This window comes from Capsella rubella, unplaced genomic scaffold (genome assembly GCF_000375325.1).
Source record: "Capsella rubella cultivar Monte Gargano unplaced genomic scaffold, Caprub1_0 scaffold_1, whole genome shotgun sequence".
Classification (NCBI taxonomy): domain Eukaryota; kingdom Viridiplantae; phylum Streptophyta; class Magnoliopsida; order Brassicales; family Brassicaceae; genus Capsella; species Capsella rubella.
Genome location: NW_006238923.1, coordinates 2,801,459 through 2,821,553, shown reverse-complemented (window position 1 = coordinate 2,821,553; position 20,095 = coordinate 2,801,459). Strand labels below are relative to the sequence as shown.

At 37.5% G+C, this 20,095-nt stretch overlaps 3 protein-coding genes across 4 annotated transcripts; 1 reads left to right on the top strand and 2 right to left on the bottom strand.

Annotated features, from left to right (window-relative positions):
• Nucleotides 1-10: 10 nt before the first annotated feature.
• On the bottom strand, nt 11-7,160 carry LOC17898200 (putative lysine-specific demethylase JMJ16). 2 transcript variants are annotated; one of them, XM_006303823.2, is made up of 13 exons: nt 6,935-7,160; nt 6,381-6,438; nt 5,825-6,194; nt 5,649-5,720; nt 5,456-5,533; nt 4,840-5,367; nt 4,510-4,737; nt 3,880-4,041; nt 3,234-3,602; nt 1,594-2,863; nt 1,401-1,504; nt 924-1,121; nt 11-692 (listed from the first exon to the last, which is right to left on the bottom strand). In XM_006303823.2, exons 3-13 carry the CDS (start codon nt 6,176-6,178, stop codon nt 384-386), a joined length of 3,672 nt encoding a protein of 1,223 aa, XP_006303885.1. In that variant the 5' UTR covers nt 6,179-6,194; nt 6,381-6,438; nt 6,935-7,160; the 3' UTR covers nt 11-383. The 2 variants fall into 2 exon arrangements, with proteins under 2 accessions (XP_006303885.1, XP_006303886.1); XM_006303824.2 differs by lacking the exon at nt 6,935-7,160 and adding an exon at nt 6,590-6,812.
• Nucleotides 7,161-7,804: 644 nt separating this feature from the next.
• Nucleotides 7,805-10,041, top strand: LOC17900678 (pentatricopeptide repeat-containing protein At1g08610). The gene is made up of 2 exons (XM_006306463.2): nt 7,805-7,913; nt 8,057-10,041. The coding sequence occupies exon 2, from the start codon at nt 8,214-8,216 to the stop codon at nt 9,912-9,914; it is 1,701 nt and encodes a 566-aa protein (XP_006306525.1). The 5' UTR covers nt 7,805-7,913; nt 8,057-8,213; the 3' UTR covers nt 9,915-10,041.
• Nucleotides 10,042-10,136: 95 nt separating this feature from the next.
• On the bottom strand, nt 10,137-19,766 carry LOC17897693 (protein CHROMATIN REMODELING 20). The gene is made up of 26 exons (XM_006304399.2): nt 19,448-19,766; nt 18,467-18,819; nt 18,304-18,366; nt 18,110-18,205; nt 17,935-18,027; nt 17,634-17,824; nt 17,306-17,549; nt 16,638-16,751; nt 16,370-16,453; nt 15,639-15,950; nt 14,860-15,185; nt 14,665-14,755; nt 14,363-14,572; nt 14,063-14,182; nt 13,764-13,930; nt 13,377-13,518; nt 13,071-13,220; nt 12,933-12,988; nt 12,552-12,849; nt 12,322-12,451; nt 12,003-12,058; nt 11,676-11,902; nt 11,391-11,594; nt 11,230-11,308; nt 10,900-11,153; nt 10,137-10,797 (listed from the first exon to the last, which is right to left on the bottom strand). The coding sequence occupies exons 2-26, from the start codon at nt 18,791-18,793 to the stop codon at nt 10,422-10,424; spliced, it is 4,410 nt and encodes a 1,469-aa protein (XP_006304461.1). The 5' UTR covers nt 18,794-18,819; nt 19,448-19,766; the 3' UTR covers nt 10,137-10,421.
• Nucleotides 19,767-20,095: the final 329 nt, after the last annotated feature.

The following is a 20,095-nucleotide window of genomic DNA, read 5'->3' as shown; positions in this document are numbered from 1 at the left end:
GCTTGTGATATTGTTTGCGTTGCTGCAATGTGATCATTGTCTTTTAAATTAATGTCCTTCGGACTTCTAAACAGAGAAACAGATGTCATACTAGTAAACTGATGTGTAAACCAGGCCACACATATGAATCCTTCAACTCCGACTAGTATCAAAAAAACTAATGGTTTTAAGAACCCTAAACTCTTCTTTCTCTCTCTCTCTCACTCTCTTTTCTTTTTGTTTCGAGACAGAAAAAGAAACTGGGGTTTTTAGTTATATGTTTAATTTACTTCCTCTGTAAGGGTGCCAAAAAGAATGAGCAGGGAAGGGAGCCTCATCCTGCAAAACAGTGAGTAGATTCAACTCCGTATGTACACACTAAAATCAATCCCCTTCTAATCAAATCAACGCCGTTTCTGGATCTCTTCCTTCACAAGTTCGGTCACCAAATCGGGCTCACTTAAAACCTGCTGAAGTGAGCTTAGTTCCTCCATGTTAGCTTTCTTCAACAAAACTTTGAGAATAGAGTTTGTTCCGGTAGGTAATAACCGGTGTTGTGGGGCATTCTGGAGATTTCCTTCTCCCAGTGATCTGACACTTGTGTTGGCTTCTCTGGGAAGAGGATTTGCAGGGAACTGAACTTGTGGCCGCGAATAAGGCCTGGAATCCCAATAGTCCATGCAAACTCGATTCACGTCTAATGCTTCAATAGCCTGTTAATCACATAAGAGTATCTATACGTCAACTTAGATTTACAAATGAAGCAATACATTTTCAAATCAACAATTCTATTATTCGACTCTTTCTAGCTATCCTAGAAGATGAGGATTTCTATACAGTTGGTTTTTATATTGAATTGTTGTTGGATCAATTCTTCCGTAAGTTCCAATGCAATTATGTAAATCTGGGTCGAATTCCGAATTCAAAACTTGTAAAGATTTTACCTGTACTATTGCGGGTGACGAATATCCAAACATTTCAAAACCGTCAGGACTACCAGCGGGTTGCAAAGGCGGAAGATCTGATTTTCCGGCTTTGTGTTGCTTATTTATCTCCTGATTTACTCTATCTCGTACCATCTCCCAGCATCTTGTAGGCGACAAGTGAACGAACACCTCACTGGGATTACTCTCCAAGTAAACCTGAGAAGAACATACCACATAATTTGTTGATGGACATGATTTTCGGAACTGCACAATGACTAATATAATCAACAAAGCAATTCACCCTTTTTCTCAAAGACAAGATTTTCACCGCTGATTAATTGGTAAATTCCAGTTTTGCTTAAAATCATTCTCAATGCAAAAAATTTGAAGTTATGTTAGCATGATGGGACTCTATGTCAATGGCATCCAAAGAATGGAACAAATTGACGTGTATTACAGCAAGCAAATAAGATCAGAACTCATCTATCAACTAACCATGAACATTGGACTATTGCGTCCAGCATCCAGAATTTCTGATATGTAGAAACACATATTTGTTGGATCCAAAATGTTTATGTACCTAACCCGGCTACGAAATCCTGCACCAAATAAAAAAAGACATTAATCTCTTCCAAAATGCATAGCTGTTATTGTTCTCAAGGTGCATAAATACTTGACCACAGATCACCTTTAGGAAAAATTGCTCGGCGGTTGCACCATGATTTTCCAGACAGCACACATCCATAGCTTAAAGGCTCTACATTGCAGTTGATTCTCCTCACGACCTTTGCAATACGGGGACCCTTTTGGCGGATGAACCTATCTGGACTATTGTTTTGCGAACAAGATGGTGTACCTGAATTACTTCTTGCCCCATCAACCACATCCATTATCGCTGAACCTCCACACTTTTTGGATTTACAACTACTAGGTTTTTCACCACCGCGGTTGTTAGTGTTTATTCTGTTACATATATCCTGAGAAAGCCCATCAGCCTCGGCATTAACTCCCACATGCGATGCAGAAGTCGGTACAGCCCCCCTCGTTGCTTTTTGGTCAGTAGTAGGCAAAGATATAGCATGTCGTACACCAGGCAGAAAATCTCCTTGCCTTCGGCAAATTGGAGCAGTAATTTTAGCAGAAGCTTCTAATGCTAAAACGTGGGTTGGTCTCTCTCGTACTTCCAATTGGTTGCCGGAAGAAACTGCATCTCTTCTCACCGAACCTCGTTTTCTAGGTATGTCAGGCTCATCATCACTGAGGAGTATCACATCATTGGGTAGACTCTGTGAATTCTTTTTACCACTTGCGGACTTTGCAGTTGTCACAGAGAGTATGCCTCCTTCAGATGGTTGGCAAGATGAAACTTTTGGATCAGAAGCATCATATACAGTTTCTTCTTTGACAGGCTCTATACATTGGCTTGAGGTTAACTGCTCCTCCTTGTCTTTCAGAACTAAATTAACATCTAATAATTTACTCGACTTTTCTAACCCTTTGCTTGGATCTTCTCTCAATGCTACTTTCAACTGCAAATCTTTCGATGAAAGTTGAACTGCTTGTGGACTCAGGTCCTTGTGCACTTTTTCTACCTCATCTATCTCCATCTTGGCTCCTGAGACTTGTGCAGTTAATGCCAATCCTAAATCTTGACGCGCCCATCTATATACAGAACTCAGTTTTCCTTCCACTGCCTCAACAAGAACATTCAGTTCATCGATATCATAGCGAAAGAGAAAATATTTAGTAACCCATGGACATGAACACAGCTGCTTCACATGAGTCAAACATGAATACTTCTCTGGGGAACAACGGCAACCAGCAGCAGACAGGTGCAAATCAAAGAAACATATACAGCACTCTCTCTCGTTGGTAGCATCAAAATTACTGTGCATCTTCAATGCAAGTGAAGAGTTGCACAGGAATTCTCTTTTGGTACGTTCCATGTCAATGCGCGCCTATATAAAACATGACAAAGTAAATTAATCACCATATTAACAATAAAAAACAATCCTGTTTAACCCAAATTTTTTATTGGTATAGTTAGCACCATGCCAAAAGACCATCAACTCCCAGTCTAATCATTTATTTAAATTTCTGTTATCCCCTTATTAGTTGACTTTATATTCATGTAATATACAAGATCCCTTCACTCAAGACATTTCAAGTTCTAAATCAACTACAGCCACATGCTACCGGTTTACATTGAATGCAACCATGCTACCAGTTTACAAAGATACCTCTTAAATTAACAACGACTCTAGGATTTTCCGACCATTAACTTTAATAAAAACTAATCTCAAGAATCAAGATAAAGGATATCTCTACCTTGAGTGTTTTTGCCAAAATTCCATTTTTTCCACTGAATGCTTTCCACCTTAAGTTGTCAACAGTATTTTTTTTTAGTAAGTTCAGCTCCCAGTCAGCTTTCACTACTTCTCTTGCTGCCCCAAGCAACAATTTATCATGCGAGATGGATGTTTTTCTACCCTGTTGACAGTACAACTCTATGGCAATCTGCCCATGAGGCAACCAGTCAACTGGTGCTACATTTACAGCTTCAGCACAGTTGAAACCAGAATTAAACCCAGCATGATATGCCCGAGGAAAAGTCAAGACAAACTCTCCAGCATGCTGGACGCAACGGTGCACAGGTACTCCTGCGGTTTTCAGTTTTGATGGGGAGAGTTGTGTAACCTACATGAAAGAGTATCATAAGATTAATTTTACCCAAACAGTACTGAAAGAATGATACACAAAAAATATATTCAAATCAGGAGCAAGTTGATAGAGGATGAAAAATGGATCTATAGAAGTTCCTAAAGGGTTATTAACTACAAAAATAAGCTGCTTATACTAGTAAAAGCTTATATATTGCATGAGGTTTCCAAATAAGAAATTCTATAATGGAAGACATGAGTTGTCTGATTCTAGAGCAGCATAGATTTTAGTTCATTAATTTTCTAACGCTTACTAGCTTATGAAGCAAGTCAGGCTGTTCTTCGAAAAGGTCAGGCAAATGCTTTCTCATTGCCTCCTCGAGTTTAACAGCATCCTTCCCCCCAACACCGTACCACAATTTTGGTGCACCCCAGTGCATATAATTCAACGAATACAAGTGGTGATCTTCAACATGCTGCTCCAGGGAAACAAAAACAAAAAGCAGTAATAAAAGGAATGTCAGTAATGGAAAATATTAAAAACAAAGTAAGATTTAGAGTAATGAAAAACAGATCCACAGATGTAAGAAAATCGTACAATATGATGACACTAAAGCGAGTTCCAAATGCAGAATGTATTGAACACAGACAAAAGGCATGAAATTACTTCAATTTCGTTCAGATTTTTTAGATGATACAATAAATATCCTCAACCTTCCTTTTTTCAGAAATTGAATCAAAATTAATAAGCTTAACGAGTATCTCATCGAAATTATGCAGTACAGAAATTTGATAACATTCATCTACTATTTGTGAATAAGTGCACTCGGTTATAGTTGTAAGTTTTACTATGAGCCTATGTTTAATTTCAGTAAAAGGAGATACTCTAACTCAGGCTTTAACTTGCAAAATAAAATTATGCAATTCACAGAGACCAATCTTACCCAACAGAAAGAAGAAAAGCACATCCCAATATATAACCATGGCACAAGGACGCCGGAGATATCACTGCCCTCATACTTAAGGAGGGATGCCGGAAGCCTTGGAAAGTTATTTAAGTTCCAGCCTGATTTTGCATATTTTTCGTCTGAAGAAGAAGCATTGTGACTTGATGATGTCTTGGGAAATCCGCTACCAAATACCCCAGTTTCAAGATCAGCACCATATAGAACCTATATTGAATTATCATTGCGGCAGTTAGAGGATACAAAGGCGCTAATAGAACATCAACCCCAAAATAAATAAAAATAAAAACAACTGGAACAAAACTTCACCTCTATCTCTTCAGTTGCTTTATCTACTATCCGCCAATATTCACCTTCAATATCCTCAACTGCTGGCTCCCAGCATTCTATGGAATTGCCAACTTTACATTCATTGTCTATAGAAGTTTCACTCTTCTTAAAGTACTGAGCCTTGAAATCATCAGCATATTTTTGGAAGTCTTTAAGTGTGAACCCTGGACCAGGTTCAAACCCAAACGTCTCAAGTTCACTCATTCCGGTGGTTTCAGAATAGGGATCGCTCACGCCATTAGTGACAGAATCCGTTCCCATTTTCATGCACTTTCTTTTCTTCTTTCTCATTTGATTAGACAGCTTTGAAATTTTCTTCATTGAACTCCGATTCTGAAGTTTATCAACTCTTTGGACACGTGTTGTAAATTTAGAACCCTCCCATACTTGCTTTTCTTTCAGTGGGCACGGGGGTTTCCAAGAAGGAGGAGGAACAATGCGACAGATTCCATACTTTTCAGCCTCTGGTCTTATTTTAGCTATATAATTCAGAGTGTCTTCAAACTCCTAGAAACAGGTTTGCAGTTTATGTCAAAAATATGGATCTAGTTACATAGAAATTCAGTTCAAAAGGTATATAGAATATGAACAAGACCTCTTCACTTGGGTAGAATACAGGAGCGTCATCAAGGTCAGGCCTACGAGCTTCATTTGGATGCCATTTCGCAGTTACCTGCCAAACTTGTTATGCTGTTAGAGGGTCATAAAACAAACTAAGATACAAGAAAAGATAAGACATCCAATCCTCAAGCGAAAGACATTTATAGTTGCACATTAATGAGATTAACCTTTTGGCAGTCTTTACATTCTTCACAACCCCTAACCACACCCTTTGGTAGAGAAGGCTCGACGACAGAATTCTGCAAGAACACGATGCATGAGAAAGGCAAGAGAAAAAAGAAAAAGAGAGATGGAAACACAAGTCGTTAGGCATAAGAAAGAAAATGCAAAACAAAGAACTAACCTGATCAAGATGTTGAGATGCAGCATTGTCATTGTTTGCAACATCATCATCATCATCATCACATCCGACATAATTTATCCAAGGTCTGTTACGCCGTAGAGAGCGAGCAGCTATGGCTTCATCAGATTCCATATCCATCTTGGCATGCTCGGTGACAGGAACAGCCTCAACGGCAGCAGTCTTGGGTTGGTCGGTAACAGAAACAGTGTCAATGGCAGTAGTGGGTTTATCAGAAGAAGCAGGGACAACCCTTTTTTTTAAGGTGAAAGTGGCATATGATTCAAAGCCAGGAGGAACAGATGGCACATCATCACTTTCCTCTTTAACACAGATTCTCATCAGCTCTGTCCCCATTCCTTAAGTGCCAACACTAGAATTCATGTATCACGAAATATCACACAACCAAAACTAGAATAATAAAACAATAATAATACATCACACAATGGTGTATGGGTTATAAAGGCAAAGTACCATTTACATTTATATAAACAAGGTTCAACGCCAATTATCTTAGTCAATCAGAAAATCTGAGCTGAAAAAAGGGGAAAATGCTTACATATTCTTGAATTAGGGTTTCCTGAATAAGATGGTCAAAACAGCTGGAGCTCCATCAACTGCACCCAGATTCAACAAAAACTCAGAATCGGGTAAGAAATCAACCAAGGATTCTAAAGATCTGAAGATGAAACCCTAAATCATTGGTAAATAATAATAATTAACAATCCAATTTCAACAGATCTAACCCATAGATTCAGATTATCATACCGCATGTCCTTTTCCATGTTTTGCATAGAAAATTCAAAGCCAAAATACAAAGTCCAAATAAATGAAACCAAGCCTTTTCCCATATTCCCCAGAGAAAGAAGAAAAAAGAAGAAGCCAAAATCAAGAAGAAAAGGGCAAAATTGGAATTAAATCTAGAGGTCCATCTATCAATATATGTTTGTTGGGTTTCTGATATATTAAAAAATCTCTGTTATGATGAAAACAAAACAAAACAATCTCTCTATAAGAACAGAAGAACAAAGATGCAAAAAAAAAAAAAAAAGCTATTTACTTTAGTTTTGATTCACTGGTTAAAAGATTTCAGATGATAAACTTAATCATCACCTTTGTTTCTACCAAATTTTTTGTGTGTTTAAGATCATGAGATGAAACAACATGTGGTGGCTTTTGTTGTTGCTGCCCTTATTTCTGGGTTCTTTATTTTTGTGGGTTGGCCTCAGCAGCGCTGCTCTATGTTGAAGGATGATGATGATGTCTTCTTCTTGGTTATAAAAGAGTTATATAACGCTTCAAAATAAAGCAGATGCAATTTCCTATGCAACTACTCTCTACTATATAACCAGTATTTTGTTGTTTATCTATCTTTCTATCAAGGCCAAAAAAAACACCCCATAAAAGCAATAAACTATTTCATTTACGTAATTGTGGTCATATAATTTGTTTTAACCATAGAAGAAAACATTTATTCACGGGTTCACATTACATCATATCCACACAAATTATATCTTTTTCTATTTTACTTTAGGTAAGTAATTTCATATTGTATTAAAAAATATATTTTAATATAGAATAATATTTTACCAAAAAGATACGTTACCAAACTTGTTTATATAAATATTATATCCATACTTAGACTTCCAAAAACTTCTATTCACATGCTAACAGCCACCTGTATTGTATGTAATCACTAATCACTTAATAGATTTCATGCTACTTTAGACCAATATTTTATAAATTTGAATACGATATAATGCAATCCTTTAGACATTTAAAGATATATAAAAAGAAGAATGGGTGTGTGTGTGTTGTTAAACGACTATAGGTTAAGTGTATTTTCATCATGATTTCTAAACATATTGTAGTGTGTTTTATAGATAACCAAATAATACAAAAGAAAACAAATAAAAATAAAAGGAGGTGAATGTTAGATGTTTCAGAAGTTGTGGGGGACAAAATGAAATAATGTAGAGACATGGAGGGTGCAGATTGTAAATTAATGATAAACCCTACTTATCGTCTCTCTCAAAACCCGCGTCGAATCCTAAAAGACGCTCACTGCTTCGAACAACGAACGAACGAACCGGTGAGTGACTTCTTTACTACAATCACTTCTCCAGATTTGTTTGCTCAGACTTATACCTACTTTGAGATTCTTACTGCTTCTTTTTGTTCGAATCTGTTTCTGCTTCTCTGTCTCTATAAAACTTGTACCTTTCCTTTTCACAGGTTTGGTTTCTCCACTCACTCAACTCAAGAATAGGTTTATGAGTCTAAGCAAGGATTGAACTTCCTCACAGCCAAGTTTTCTGGGTCTAAACCCGTTTATAAGATTCTGTGAAAGGAAACAGCTCTGTTCTGTCAAACTTGTTCTGAGTTCTGAGAAATGGCTTCATCAAATTTGCTAATTGAGGCTCACTTGTTGCGTATACCAATTTTGTCTCCAAAGCAGGCGAATCTCTGTTTGCTGAATCCTTCATCTTGCAGAAAAATGTCTTCTTCAGATTGGAAGCAAGAAACTGGGCTGAGAAGGGATGTTTCTATGAGATGCCAGGGGGTGCTGAATGGTGTCTGCATCGACCGTGTAAATGATGTTGATGTTCATGCTGAGAGAAGCTCAGAGTTCCATCACTATGGTGTCGGAGATAAAGTGAAACCAAGGAAGCTTTTAGGTTCTTCGAGTTTATCATCTGATGGACCAATTACCGAGAACGACCAAGAGACAAACAATGAGATCCTTCATAACCTCTGCAGCAATGGCAAGTTAACAGACGCTTGCAAACTTGTCGAAGTGATGGCACGTCATAATCAGCTTCCTCATTTCCCTTCTTGCTCAAACCTAGTTCGCGGTCTAGCCAGAATTGATCAGCTGGATAAAGCAATGAGTATCTTGAGAATAATGGTTATGTCTGGTGGGGTTCCAGATACTATTACCTATAACATGATCATCGGTAATCTTTGCAAGAAAGGGCATATAAGATCTGCCTTGATCCTCTTAGAAGACATGGGTTTGAGTGGGAGCCCTCCAGATGTGATCACCTATAATACACTGATTCGGTGTATGTTTGATCATGGGAATGCTGAGCAAGCCATCAGGTTTTGGAAGGAACAACTGCGGAACGGTTGCCCTCCTTATATGATTACATACACGGTTTTAGTTGAACTCGTGTGCAGGTACTGTGGAAGCGCTCGAGCTATGCAAGTTTTAGAAGACATGGCAGTCGAAGGTTGTTATCCTGATATTGTCACATACAATTCTCTGGTGAACTATAACTGCAGGCGAGGGAATTTAGAGGAGGTGGCTTTGGTCATTCAGCATATTGTATCTCATGGATTGGAACTCAACACCGTAACTTACAACACTCTTCTACATTCCCTTTGTTCCCACGAGTACTGGGATGAAGTGGAGGAGATTCTAAACATCATGTATCAGACGTCCTACTGTCCAACAGTTATCACTTACAACATCTTGATTAATGGTTTATGCAAAGCTAGGCTTTTGACTCGTGCAATCGATTTCTTCTACCAGATGCTGGAACAAAAGTGCTCACCTGACATTGTCACTTACAATACAGTTCTAGGAGCCATGTCGAAAGAGGGAATGGTAGATGACGCGATCAAGTTACTTGGATTGCTTAAAAACACGAGTTGTCAGACCGGATTGATCACTTATAACTCTGTAATCGATGGGTTGGCCAGAAAGGGATTGATGGAGAAAGCATTGGAGCTGTACCATCAGATGCGCGATGCTGGAATCTCTCCCGATGATATAACCCGTCGGTCTTTGATATATGGTTTCTGCCGGGCAAACCTAGTTGAAGACGCGGGTCAAGTTTTAAAGGAGACAAGCAATAGAGGGAACGGGATCAGAGGTAGCACTTACAAGTTGGTGATCCAAGGGCTATGCAAGAATAAAGAGATGGAAATGGCAATAGAGGTTGTTGAGATAATGCTAACAAGTGGATGTAAGCCAGATGAGACAATATATACCTTAATAGTTAAAGGCGTGGAAGAGATGGGAATGGGAAGTGAGGCTATTCAGTTGCAGAAGAAGCTGAAGCAGTGGAAACTCTTGAGGGTAGCGTAGGAAATGTAATTGAATCTGCCTTTTCTATTAAGTCTTTTGTACAGGAAACCAGTTTTGTAAGGCAACGGTTGAATCAGAAAGCTTATGCCTCAGTTTGCTCAAAATTAAGTTTCATTTTGTTTGCCTAGAGATATCCTTTTGTTTCCTAAATATAAATATAATTACTAAAATTCTATTAACCCAGAAGAGTCGAAATTCAGACGTAGCAAAACAGATAAAACATATTGAATAAAAGTTGTATATTCAAATCTCGAAAAACAATGACATCAGTAAATCTACAAATCCTTAATCGCCTTTAGATTTACAAGACACAAGTTTCAACATGATTAGAAGTTGATCCCCTAACAAACACTCTGATTTGTTCTCCGCAATAGAACTATAATGTAACTCATCTATAATCTAAAGGGATGTTTAAATGATACTATTCCCATTAATTTGGGTTACAGTCTCACAATTAAAAGAAAAAGAAAAGAAAAACTCAACTTTTTTGCAATCTTCATTTACTATTTAGTTTACCTCTGAAGTTTTAGATGCAGGTCTAAAGTCTGCCCATGTTAAAACGATCCCACACTCCCCACAGAATGTGCTACTACCAAGTTTTATTCCTTGGCTTATGAGTGTAAGCTGGTGGGCAATTCTAGTGCAGTTGCGGTTCACAAAACGACTTCTGTTGAACCCCTTAGGCATGGGTAACGGTTCTGTTTGTATGGAAGGAGAAGGTTTTGGGAGCACTGAAGATTCACTAAGAGGGACCCGCTGAACTTCTTCCCATTCAAGTGCTCTTCTGTAAACTTCCCAGGCCATATCTTTTTCTTCCTTTGTCAGTCTTTCGTCTTCATTCTCTTGTAGCAATGTCTCGTGCTCATGGAAACTGGAAATCCAGCTAGTAAAACAAAGAAGAGCAAAGAATGTCAAAAAGCAAGTTGTGTAGAAAACCAAAGAACGTATCTACCGATTGTGATATGGTAAAGTTTGCGAAACTTACTTTGGCCCGTGTCTCTGTAGTAAGTTCTCCATCAATTTGTCGCAGACAACACGAGATAAGGTGGCCTTCGGCTTCTGTGAATTCTCCATCAGATTGCTTTGAGTCGCTTCGTTTTGCTTGCTTCTCTCAGTCACGGCTTCAGTTTTCTCATCATCATCGTCAAATTCAAAAAGATGTAACATCTCTTCTTTGGAGATAGTCCTGTGCACTTGTTGTCTATCGACCACTCTCGCAGCTAACCCCTCCTTAGTCACCTAATCATATTAACAGATCTGATTCATGAATGCCTCCTTAAAGGAAAGAAACACTAAAACTTAAAAAATTTAATACCTGACGTTTATATATCTTTTCTTCAATAGTCCCACGTGCCATCAACCTGTACGCAAATACTGGTTTCTTTTGACCATACCTACAAACAATAAGTCCACATGATGCTAAGCCACAACAACACTTAATGCTATTGACAAATTTGTGGTCTAAGGAAGAAATACCTCCAAGCTCGAAATATAGCTTGAAGATCATAGGTTGGATTCCATGAACCATCAACGATAATCACACGGTTAGCAGCATAAAGATTAATTCCAAGGGATCCTGCTCTGGTTGAAATTAAAGTGCATTTCACCCTTTTGTTATCAGGCTCATTAAACCTATCAACCAACTTTTGTCGCTCTGAGCTTTCAGTTTTTCCATCAATTCTGCACCCATCAAGTGAGTTAGAGGGCCTTCATAATTGTTCAGATAGCTCTTTCTAATATAAAAGAACAGAAGATACCAACCTGTACCAGTCTTTCCCCTTTTTCCAGAACTTTCCTTGTTTTCCATTTCGAGATACTCTTGAAAGATAAAGTTCTATGAGATCCAAAGTCGGGATACTCTGGCTAAACACAAGCGCCTTATCCCCCACATCAGCACACATGGATAAAATATCCAATAGCAAAATCATTTTGCCACTATACTCCGACACCTTATAATTATTTTTTTGAAGTAGGTCGACCCACCAATCCTGGCACAATCACAGGTGAATCAGAGCACAGTGCATTATTACTCAGTTTACTTTTAAAATGTTGTCAGTAGGTACTAGTGGCTGGGTAGACTATAGTTACCTTTTGGAGGTAGCCATCAACTTTATCCTGCAAATCATTCATAGTTCTTTGTTTCTCTGTCAATATCCAAAACAACAACAGTGACACAAATTATTGTTAGTAAGAGAGTCTTAAACCATTAAGAAAAATCTTCCAGCTACTGGCAAAGTGGCAATCTTATTCAAACTAAAACTGGACACAAAGGTTTAATTCCCACTACACCTAACATTACTTGATATCAAAACAAAAAAATATCTATCTTCACCATGGCAAAGTCTGTTGCGTCTGTTCTTCCTACTAGTTTTAAAAAAACATAAACATAATGAAAATTAAGAGTTACCTCCCGTAACCATGTTGTAGTCTATATTTTCTTCACTTGAACAGTCATCTGGAATATCAACAATGCTACCACGACGACCATTCTTGCTATCTTCTCTTCTTAATTGCGGAATCCCTGGATGATTTAAAATCTGGGAGACAAAATACCACAGCAAGTATTTAAAATTTGAATAATAAAAAGAATTTCCAGATATATCAATTTAAGCACAGCAAGGCTTTACAGGTTTATACCTGAGCCAAGACCTGGTAAGCAGCAAAAAAGTTTTTTCTCATTTTTTCATCAGCTCTTCCATCGCTGAACCCATACAGCCTAAGAAATCTCTTATACAGTTTCCGCTGCAAGGGCGATAGCTTGACAGATATTACGAAGACTGTTTTAGGTGGCAGATCCTTTTTCACCACATTCATGTCCATTCTTTGCACAAATCCTTTCAATTGCTCATACAGAATGTGTGATCTCTGGTTCATAATTTTTACATCCTCTGCAGTTGAATTCATATGCTGTCCGTTTTCTATTGGATTTTGGAAGCTGCAGGTATGGAGAAATATGATTAAAAATCTATAAACAACACATCATATCAGGCATAAAACAACACAGATATGAAAAATTACCGATTTCTAAACTCAGGGCTACTCCCCAAAAATCCTTCTCTGACAAAATCAACCATCTGTTGCAGCAAAAACATAGTTTAAGAAACTGGGGCTAAAAAAAGTTGTTCAGAAGTTTCTATAGTTTCCTCAGCAACTTACACAATAATATTCCATGAGATTATTTTGAAGGGGTGACCCAGTTAAGGCAATTCTTCTCTGGCATTTAACTTGCTTCAATGCTTGAGTTGTGTCAGCCCTGGTATTCTTAATAATGTGAGCCTCATCGCAAACAAGTATATCAGGTCCATCCTGCAGCCAAATAGGGTTAGAAAATATTGCAGGAATAAAACATCCCACACAAAGGAACATGGAAAAGAGAGAATGCACAAGGGTTATCCTGAACAAGAGAAAACATAGTGTAACATTCTCCTAAAAAGATCAACGTAAGTGACATTATAGTCTCACCCTCAAGGCACTACAGATCTCTCTGGCCGCATTCAAATCCTTCACCCCCCTCCCAAGAGACAGGTTTCTAAAAGCTGCATATCCCATCAAGAAGACTCCACCCTTATTTCGCCACTTTTTTAGCAAGTCCAATCTCCTTTCCCTTAAAAAAACAAAAAAAGACGTTGGTCCAGGAAGTCAATTGAAAAACTGTCCAAAAGGTTTTAAGAAACAAATACACCTCGTAGATTTAAGCAAAAAAAACATTTGTGTTAATTTTAATAAACGATTGCCTATTAAGAGAAGAACCTTCATTCTCATTCTCTTATCATCTATCAAAACATAATGTTAAGTCTGGAAGCACAGAAAATCTACAACCAAATGCTTCTTTCATAGAAGAATCTCTACCTTGAAACGTCTTCAAGCATGAAAATGCGAAGTGGTTTCACTTCTGAAGGCCTCCACTTCATAAATTCACTTCGCCAATTGTGCAACACATTTACAGGAGTCACAATAAGAGCAGTTTTCAGCCCCAAATCAACACATCTCATTGCGGTGTACAAGAACGCTATAACCTGGTAGTTAGCACACATAAAGAGCCAGTAATAGCACACATCATATAGCGAATAACGATAAACCATTAGTACTATGCGTTAATAGGGACGATGATAAAATACATCGTGCATGAAAAAAAAAATATTAAGCACCTGAAAAGTTTTGCCCAGGCCCATTGTATGAGCTAGAATGCACCCAAGACCTTTATCACCAGACTTTACTCTACTGATAGACTGAATAATATTTTCCCACATAAATCTTATCCCTGTTACCTGAAAATTCAAACCTCCAAACTTCAAGCTAAAGCCATTTCCATAATAAATATTTTTATAAATAAAACGTTATATAAGCATTTCTAGGCGAAAATAGGTATGTTTATTGCCCGCTGGTACAGGTAACAAGCAAGATGAGAATTATGTTGTGATGATAGGGCTGCCCATATGTATGCTAACCTGATGGACTTTTAGTTTGGCAGATATACTACAAGGAACTCTCACAGCTTCTTCACCAATCTCCCTAGCAACATTTACTATGTAACCACTGTGAGCATCACCAAGAACCTCAATTTCCGCACCTTCTGGAATAGATTTCACATCTCCCATAGAGCTAATTGTTTTGTATCTGGCAGAAAACTGCAAGGACCTAAGACGCTCCTGCCGTTCCTACAAAAAATAAGAAACCAAATAAGCAATAATGCTAAATGTCGAAGACTGTATACTAGTATAACAAAAATAACTGCCAAAGAAGTTGACACCTTTTCAATTGCAATTTTTCTTCTCGTGTCTTTCCCTAATTCAGCATCATCGATTATCCGCCGAATTTTCTTCTTTGATTTCTTCTTTGAGCTAAAAAAAAAAAATCATGCAAGTAAGAAAATAACACACCAATACGAACCAGATAAGTTGGAAACAGCCTGGAATCTACCCGCTAAATGTGTATATGTTAATACCTGATTGCTACATTAACATCGGCATCTGTATCAGCAGAATTGTTATCAGAGCTGGAATCAGAGCTAGAATCAGAGCTAGAATCAGAGCTCAAGTCTATTGTCTTCTTATACCTCATGGCTTTCTCCAGTTCAAGTGTCAATCTTCGCAAGGGAATTGGAGAGCAGCAACAACAATCCCAACCAGAGGATTGAGCTTCAGGCAAGTATTCTTCACCAATATTCCTCTTTATGCATGATGCACAGAAAAGTTTTTCGCATGTCCTACAATCTATTAAGTCAGTAATATGACCACACCATTCACAACGACGTTCCAAAGAGTCATCAACCTGATAGTAAAAGTCAACATCTTGGTTAAAAAGAGACAGATATAGCAATAATACTTAATAGATTATGGCAACGAATCTATGTGTTTCTCAAAATAACAAAAAGAAGTTTGTTACTCAAAAGAAGCATTTGATGAAGGCAATAAAAATGAAAAGACAATTTAACCCCTTCAGTTAAATATTATTGCAGCCATGAATCTACTACGACAACAAAAAACTTTTTCCTTCCCACCAAAAAAAAAAAACAAAAAACTTTTTCCTACTCTGGATTCACCATGTGCAGTTCCCCAGAATTCGTACACATATAATATCCAAACCAACAATTATACTGAAACTCTCCAATTAAGGGTGGCAACACAATCGGAAGAGATTTTTACATCCCATTCAGATAAGAAAGCGTTCCATATGATTCTAAATATATTTTTCTGACATAAATTAGAAGAAGAAAAAACATACCTTCGCAACTCTATCTTCAATTGAACGTTTGCAATCCATGCAAACTATAACTTCTAGAAGGGGGTGACTATGCACTTCCACAGCTACGTTATTACAGGCAGTACACCTAAAATTGTTTGCTGAATCATCTGTCATGGTATCTATATCTGAATTAGACAAATTCCCATTTTCCACTTTGTTGACATCCTTATTATGAACATGATTGCTGGTCTCAGGACTTTTAGCTCGGGCTTCAGCAGATTTTGGGTTAATAGAGTTCCCATCCAAAATCACACAATCATCATCCATACTCTCTGCCGCACACCTGATAACCTGGAATAAAACCAAATGAAGACTGCCAGATGATTACTCAAGACCAACAAAATCCCTGGCACCACAATCCCCTAGTCCCACGTTAAACACAAGTCATAACCATTACTTGACAATCGAGCAATAAAAAAAAAAAACTTAAATAACAGGCAAAATGCCATCTTTCCCCAAAATACAAATATCCCTCCGTAAACTATATCTTAAAAACATGAATTCAACATTGATATTAACTATGAGAAAGATGTAGGAAAACACAACTATATGTGAATATAGAAGATATTTAAATCTCCAAAACCAGCCTCACTATGATATACCTTATAGAAGATATTAATGACACTCTATGCTACTTGTAACACCAAGACGTTTTCAATCAAATACATGCCACATAACCATAAATAACAGAAAGAATATGCAAAACAGACCTGATTCGATCTTTTCTTGCGTCTTTTCCGCTTCAAACGAAGTTGATGTTCAAGATCACTATTTAAATCATCCTCTTCTTTGACCTGTAGATGAATATATGTCATACTAAAGCTGATAAATGGTAAGGCAGGAGTTGCGATTTCATATATAGATTTTATGGCAAACTCCATAAATGCAGGAACCTAAGGAGCAGCCAGAAAAGGTAATACCTTCAAAAGTAAAATGCTAAATCACAGAAACCTAAGAAGTTAGGTTAAAAAGTATTACTCGTATATAATTTTTCTTTTGTTCTTCGGAGAGGGGAAGTTCTCTTTCATTTTCTATTGCATCGGCCAAAAATGGATCTGCCAAGCTTGCATCAATCTCTTCGATTTCCTCCACCTGAAAAGAAAAGAAATAACTTTGAGGATCATTCCAGATTGCCATGAGTCTTTACAAAAGCCCAATATTTAAAAGATGTTCAACTCTGTTAAACTAGCTGGATAAGAAACAGGGTATTTATGAACATTACTTGTCTCCCAAGGTTATAAATAATGCCTTGCAGTATCTAAAGCTGTAGCAACTAATAATAACTCAGTAAAAGCTCAAATTTTATTTCTACTTTTAAAACCATAGACCTTGGCTTAATGTTTTTATTCTAATGGAAAACCAGACTGCAGAGTGAGTTATGTTCACCTCTCCTGATTATGGCATAAAAATCGACCATACCATAAATTTAGTGACTTGCAAGCAGAAACTAACAAGGAAGGATAAGACCTGCTTGCATAAGAAGTATTATGGCAAAAAAGTCACCCATGCCATATTGCCAAGAAACGGAGATGTCATATTTAACGCTTTTTTCTTGGAATGAAGAAAAATTAACAGATGCATACATTTGCAAATCATCATTAGCATCAGGATTATAAGGAAAAATAAGACATAATTTTGAAGTTAACCTCATTGACTCCTGGAAATTCTAATCCCATGGCTGCAGCTTGTTGTGGAGTGCTTGCCAAGTAAACAGACGCCCAATGCTTACTACCAAAGGAAATAGACTCATCCCTTTTTTCCGAAAACACTTTGTTTAGAGATGACCAGTCAAGCTCAGATGTTCCACACAAAGATTCTTTAACATCACCATCAGCAAGCTTTTTCTCCAGAAAACCACTAGCCCCCTCCTCCAAAAGTTTTCCATGTCGTCTACACCAGAAAAAAGTTTAGAAATACCATCCATGACACTGAGAATAATCGCACTAACTAAAATAGAAGCTACTAAAACCCTACTTTCGGACAGGCCGGTGAGTGTGAAGAAACCTCTCAGCATTAGCCAATGATTCCACAGTTTCTTTTGTCACCTGAGTCCCAGCCCAGTGGGCTCTTTGTTTCCAAGCTTCAGTGTAGCAAACATTAGGGGCATCCCTTTCTATTCTTTCGAATAATTTTGGAAGCTCGATTCCAGCACCATCAAGTTGCTCCTTTAAGAAAGAAGCAACAAGGAAAGCAGAACTTTGTAAGTTTTCTTGAATGACATGGAACCCTATAAATTAAATTTTGAGGAAATAGAAGAAGCAACAACAAAACATACCAACAAGTTTGCACTTTCTGTTTCAAGCTCATCAAGAGTTGCCTCCCATTCATCTTTAAAAGTCATCATTTCAGCAGCAACAGCTTTATTCAACTAAAACAGGCACTCTCTTAAGATGTTTAATGGGAACGAGCAAAGGAACTTGAAGCTATGACAGTAAGAAAAAGAAATTAACCTCATCACCATGGAGTGTTTCTGATAATTCGTTCCTAACTTCACTCTCTACTTTAGAAAGAGACTCCTTTTCAAGTGCTTCTTGAGCGTCTGACGCCTACAGATCAATGGGAATCATAAAAGAGTAAGATTGAGACCTGAGAGTTAAATTGGGATGGCTAGATCTCCAATGAACAAAGCGAAGAGATTAAATACCTTACTCTCAACTCCCATAAAATCTGAAATTAACTCTTCTATTTCTTCCTCGCTCAGAGGTTTCTGCACAATAATTGTTAAGAACTACATTAGATAAACATATGCTCTTTCTCCGTCATACTGCCACTAATGAAAGTGACCAAGACATATCCAAGTTACTTACCTCAAGATCCAACTCATCATCACGCCCTGACTGCAATTGTTCATCTTCATCTGAACTGAAATCAGAACTTTCAGATATGCTATCAGAGACTTGCAGCTCCTCATCCTTTTGCTCATCCTGATTGTTATTTTCTTCCATCTGTACATCATGGTACTCCCCTCTTTCATCTATTGATTTCACCTCTTCAAGCTTTCCCTCCATCATCTCTTGTTCTGCCTCCATTTTTTCATCTGTTATATCCATCCCATCCTCTTTTGCCTCCACTGTATGCTCCTTTCCCTCTGGATGTTCATCTCTTCCTTTCGTTTTTTCTTCATTTTCCTTCATTTCCAAGAGTTTTCCTTCAGTTCCTACTGAAAAAGCATTAATAATCGTTTCGTCAGACATACCTCCCTGAGATTGCACGCAGGTACCCCTAAAATTTACATGAAAATTCAATAAATCACCTTTTCTCTATTTCAAACATGTCCCATTCAACCAAAATTTTTGAAAAAGTCTAGGATAGTACGAAAATTCCAGCACTACCTACGCAGAACCAGCAATATATTTCAAGGGCTTAAAAACTCATAACCGATAGGGGAAGAAGAGAGGAATCATCAAGTCCATCATATATTTTTTTTTGAGCAAGTCCATCATATATAAAAATTAGATTAGGTCCCAAAACTTATCATCGATATAAGATTCCCTAACATATATTGGTGTAGATACCGGACATTTAATTCAGAAGAGGCTATGATTGAATTCTAGTTAAAAGAGATGAACTGGGTATATAATTCATATAACTCCCAACACGGAAAGTTTGAAATTCCAAAGAACTGCCGAAATGTAATGAGTAGAAGTAATCAATTCAATGGAAAAGTATCGTTTTTGACCTAAGGTCTGATCAGGGTATACTTACACCCTCATTATCTAACACTTCAGAAAACATTTAACACTCAAAGATCTACGAACCACTCCAGTCATCAGTAAAAAAGGAAATACCTTTGTGCGGCAAAACGGTACTACTTTAGAACAGTGACGGAGTGGTCGAAAACGGAAGTATTTAAAAAATAAACTGGCGACGGAGAAGAAGAGGCTTGCAAAGGTGAGAGAGGATCCTGCAGAGACAACAGACACTCTGCGGCAGAGAGAGGGAGAGAGAGGAATCACAAGAAGTGGACAATGAATTTGAATAGGGTTTGTGTTTGGGAAGCCGAATCGCCGGCAACGAAGGGTCGCGATCGAAACGGTTCGCCGTGAAGAGGCTGAAGCGTGTGGAGAGTGTTTGGTTTCAGATGCTTTTATAATTCTTTTGACGACGGTTTTGGAAAAACAAATTTCATAAAAAAAATTTCCTAACCAGCAAAATATTTAGTGGTAAAAAAAAGTAGATGATGATGATTTGCTGTTGATAATATCGAAAACCCTCAAATCACATTAATAGATAGATTTTTTTCTTTAAAAAAAAAAACAAACAAAAGAAAAAGACATTAATTTTAGAGGGGTGTAATTAACTCACTTTATTAACATTGTCATTATGTTAAAGCTTTTAAGGAAAAAACAAATGAAATTTACTATTTACAGTCAATTATATTTCACTGAAAATAAATACAAGTTTGACTAAATATGTTAAAGCTTTCTTCACATTAA

Bases quoted from the DNA above. Each gene is read 5' to 3' on its own strand.
- LOC17898200 (XM_006303823.2), bottom strand. From the start codon at position 6,178: ATGGGGACAGAGCTGATGAGAATCTGTGTTAAAGAGGAAAGTGATGAT. The intron at 5,721-5,824 runs GTTAGTTCTTTG...GTGTTCTTGCAG, and splicing joins CATCTCAACATCTTGATCAG to AATTCTGTCGTCGAGCCTTC. The intron at 3,603-3,879 runs GTAAGCGTTAGA...TCTTTCATGTAG, and splicing joins CTGACTTGCTTCATAAGCTA to GTTACACAACTCTCCCCATC.
- LOC17900678 (XM_006306463.2), top strand. From the start codon at position 8,214: ATGGCTTCATCAAATTTGCTAATTGAGGCTCACTTGTTGCGTATACCA.
- LOC17897693 (XM_006304399.2), bottom strand. From the start codon at position 18,793: ATGAAGGAAAATGAAGAAAAAACGAAAGGAAGAGATGAACATCCAGAG. The intron at 15,951-16,369 runs GTCTGTTTTGCA...GTTTTATTCCAG, and splicing joins GCAAGAAAAGATCGAATCAG to GTTATCAGGTGTGCGGCAGA. The intron at 14,183-14,362 runs GTTAGCATACAT...TTGAATTTTCAG, and splicing joins CCAAACTAAAAGTCCATCAG to GTAACAGGGATAAGATTTAT.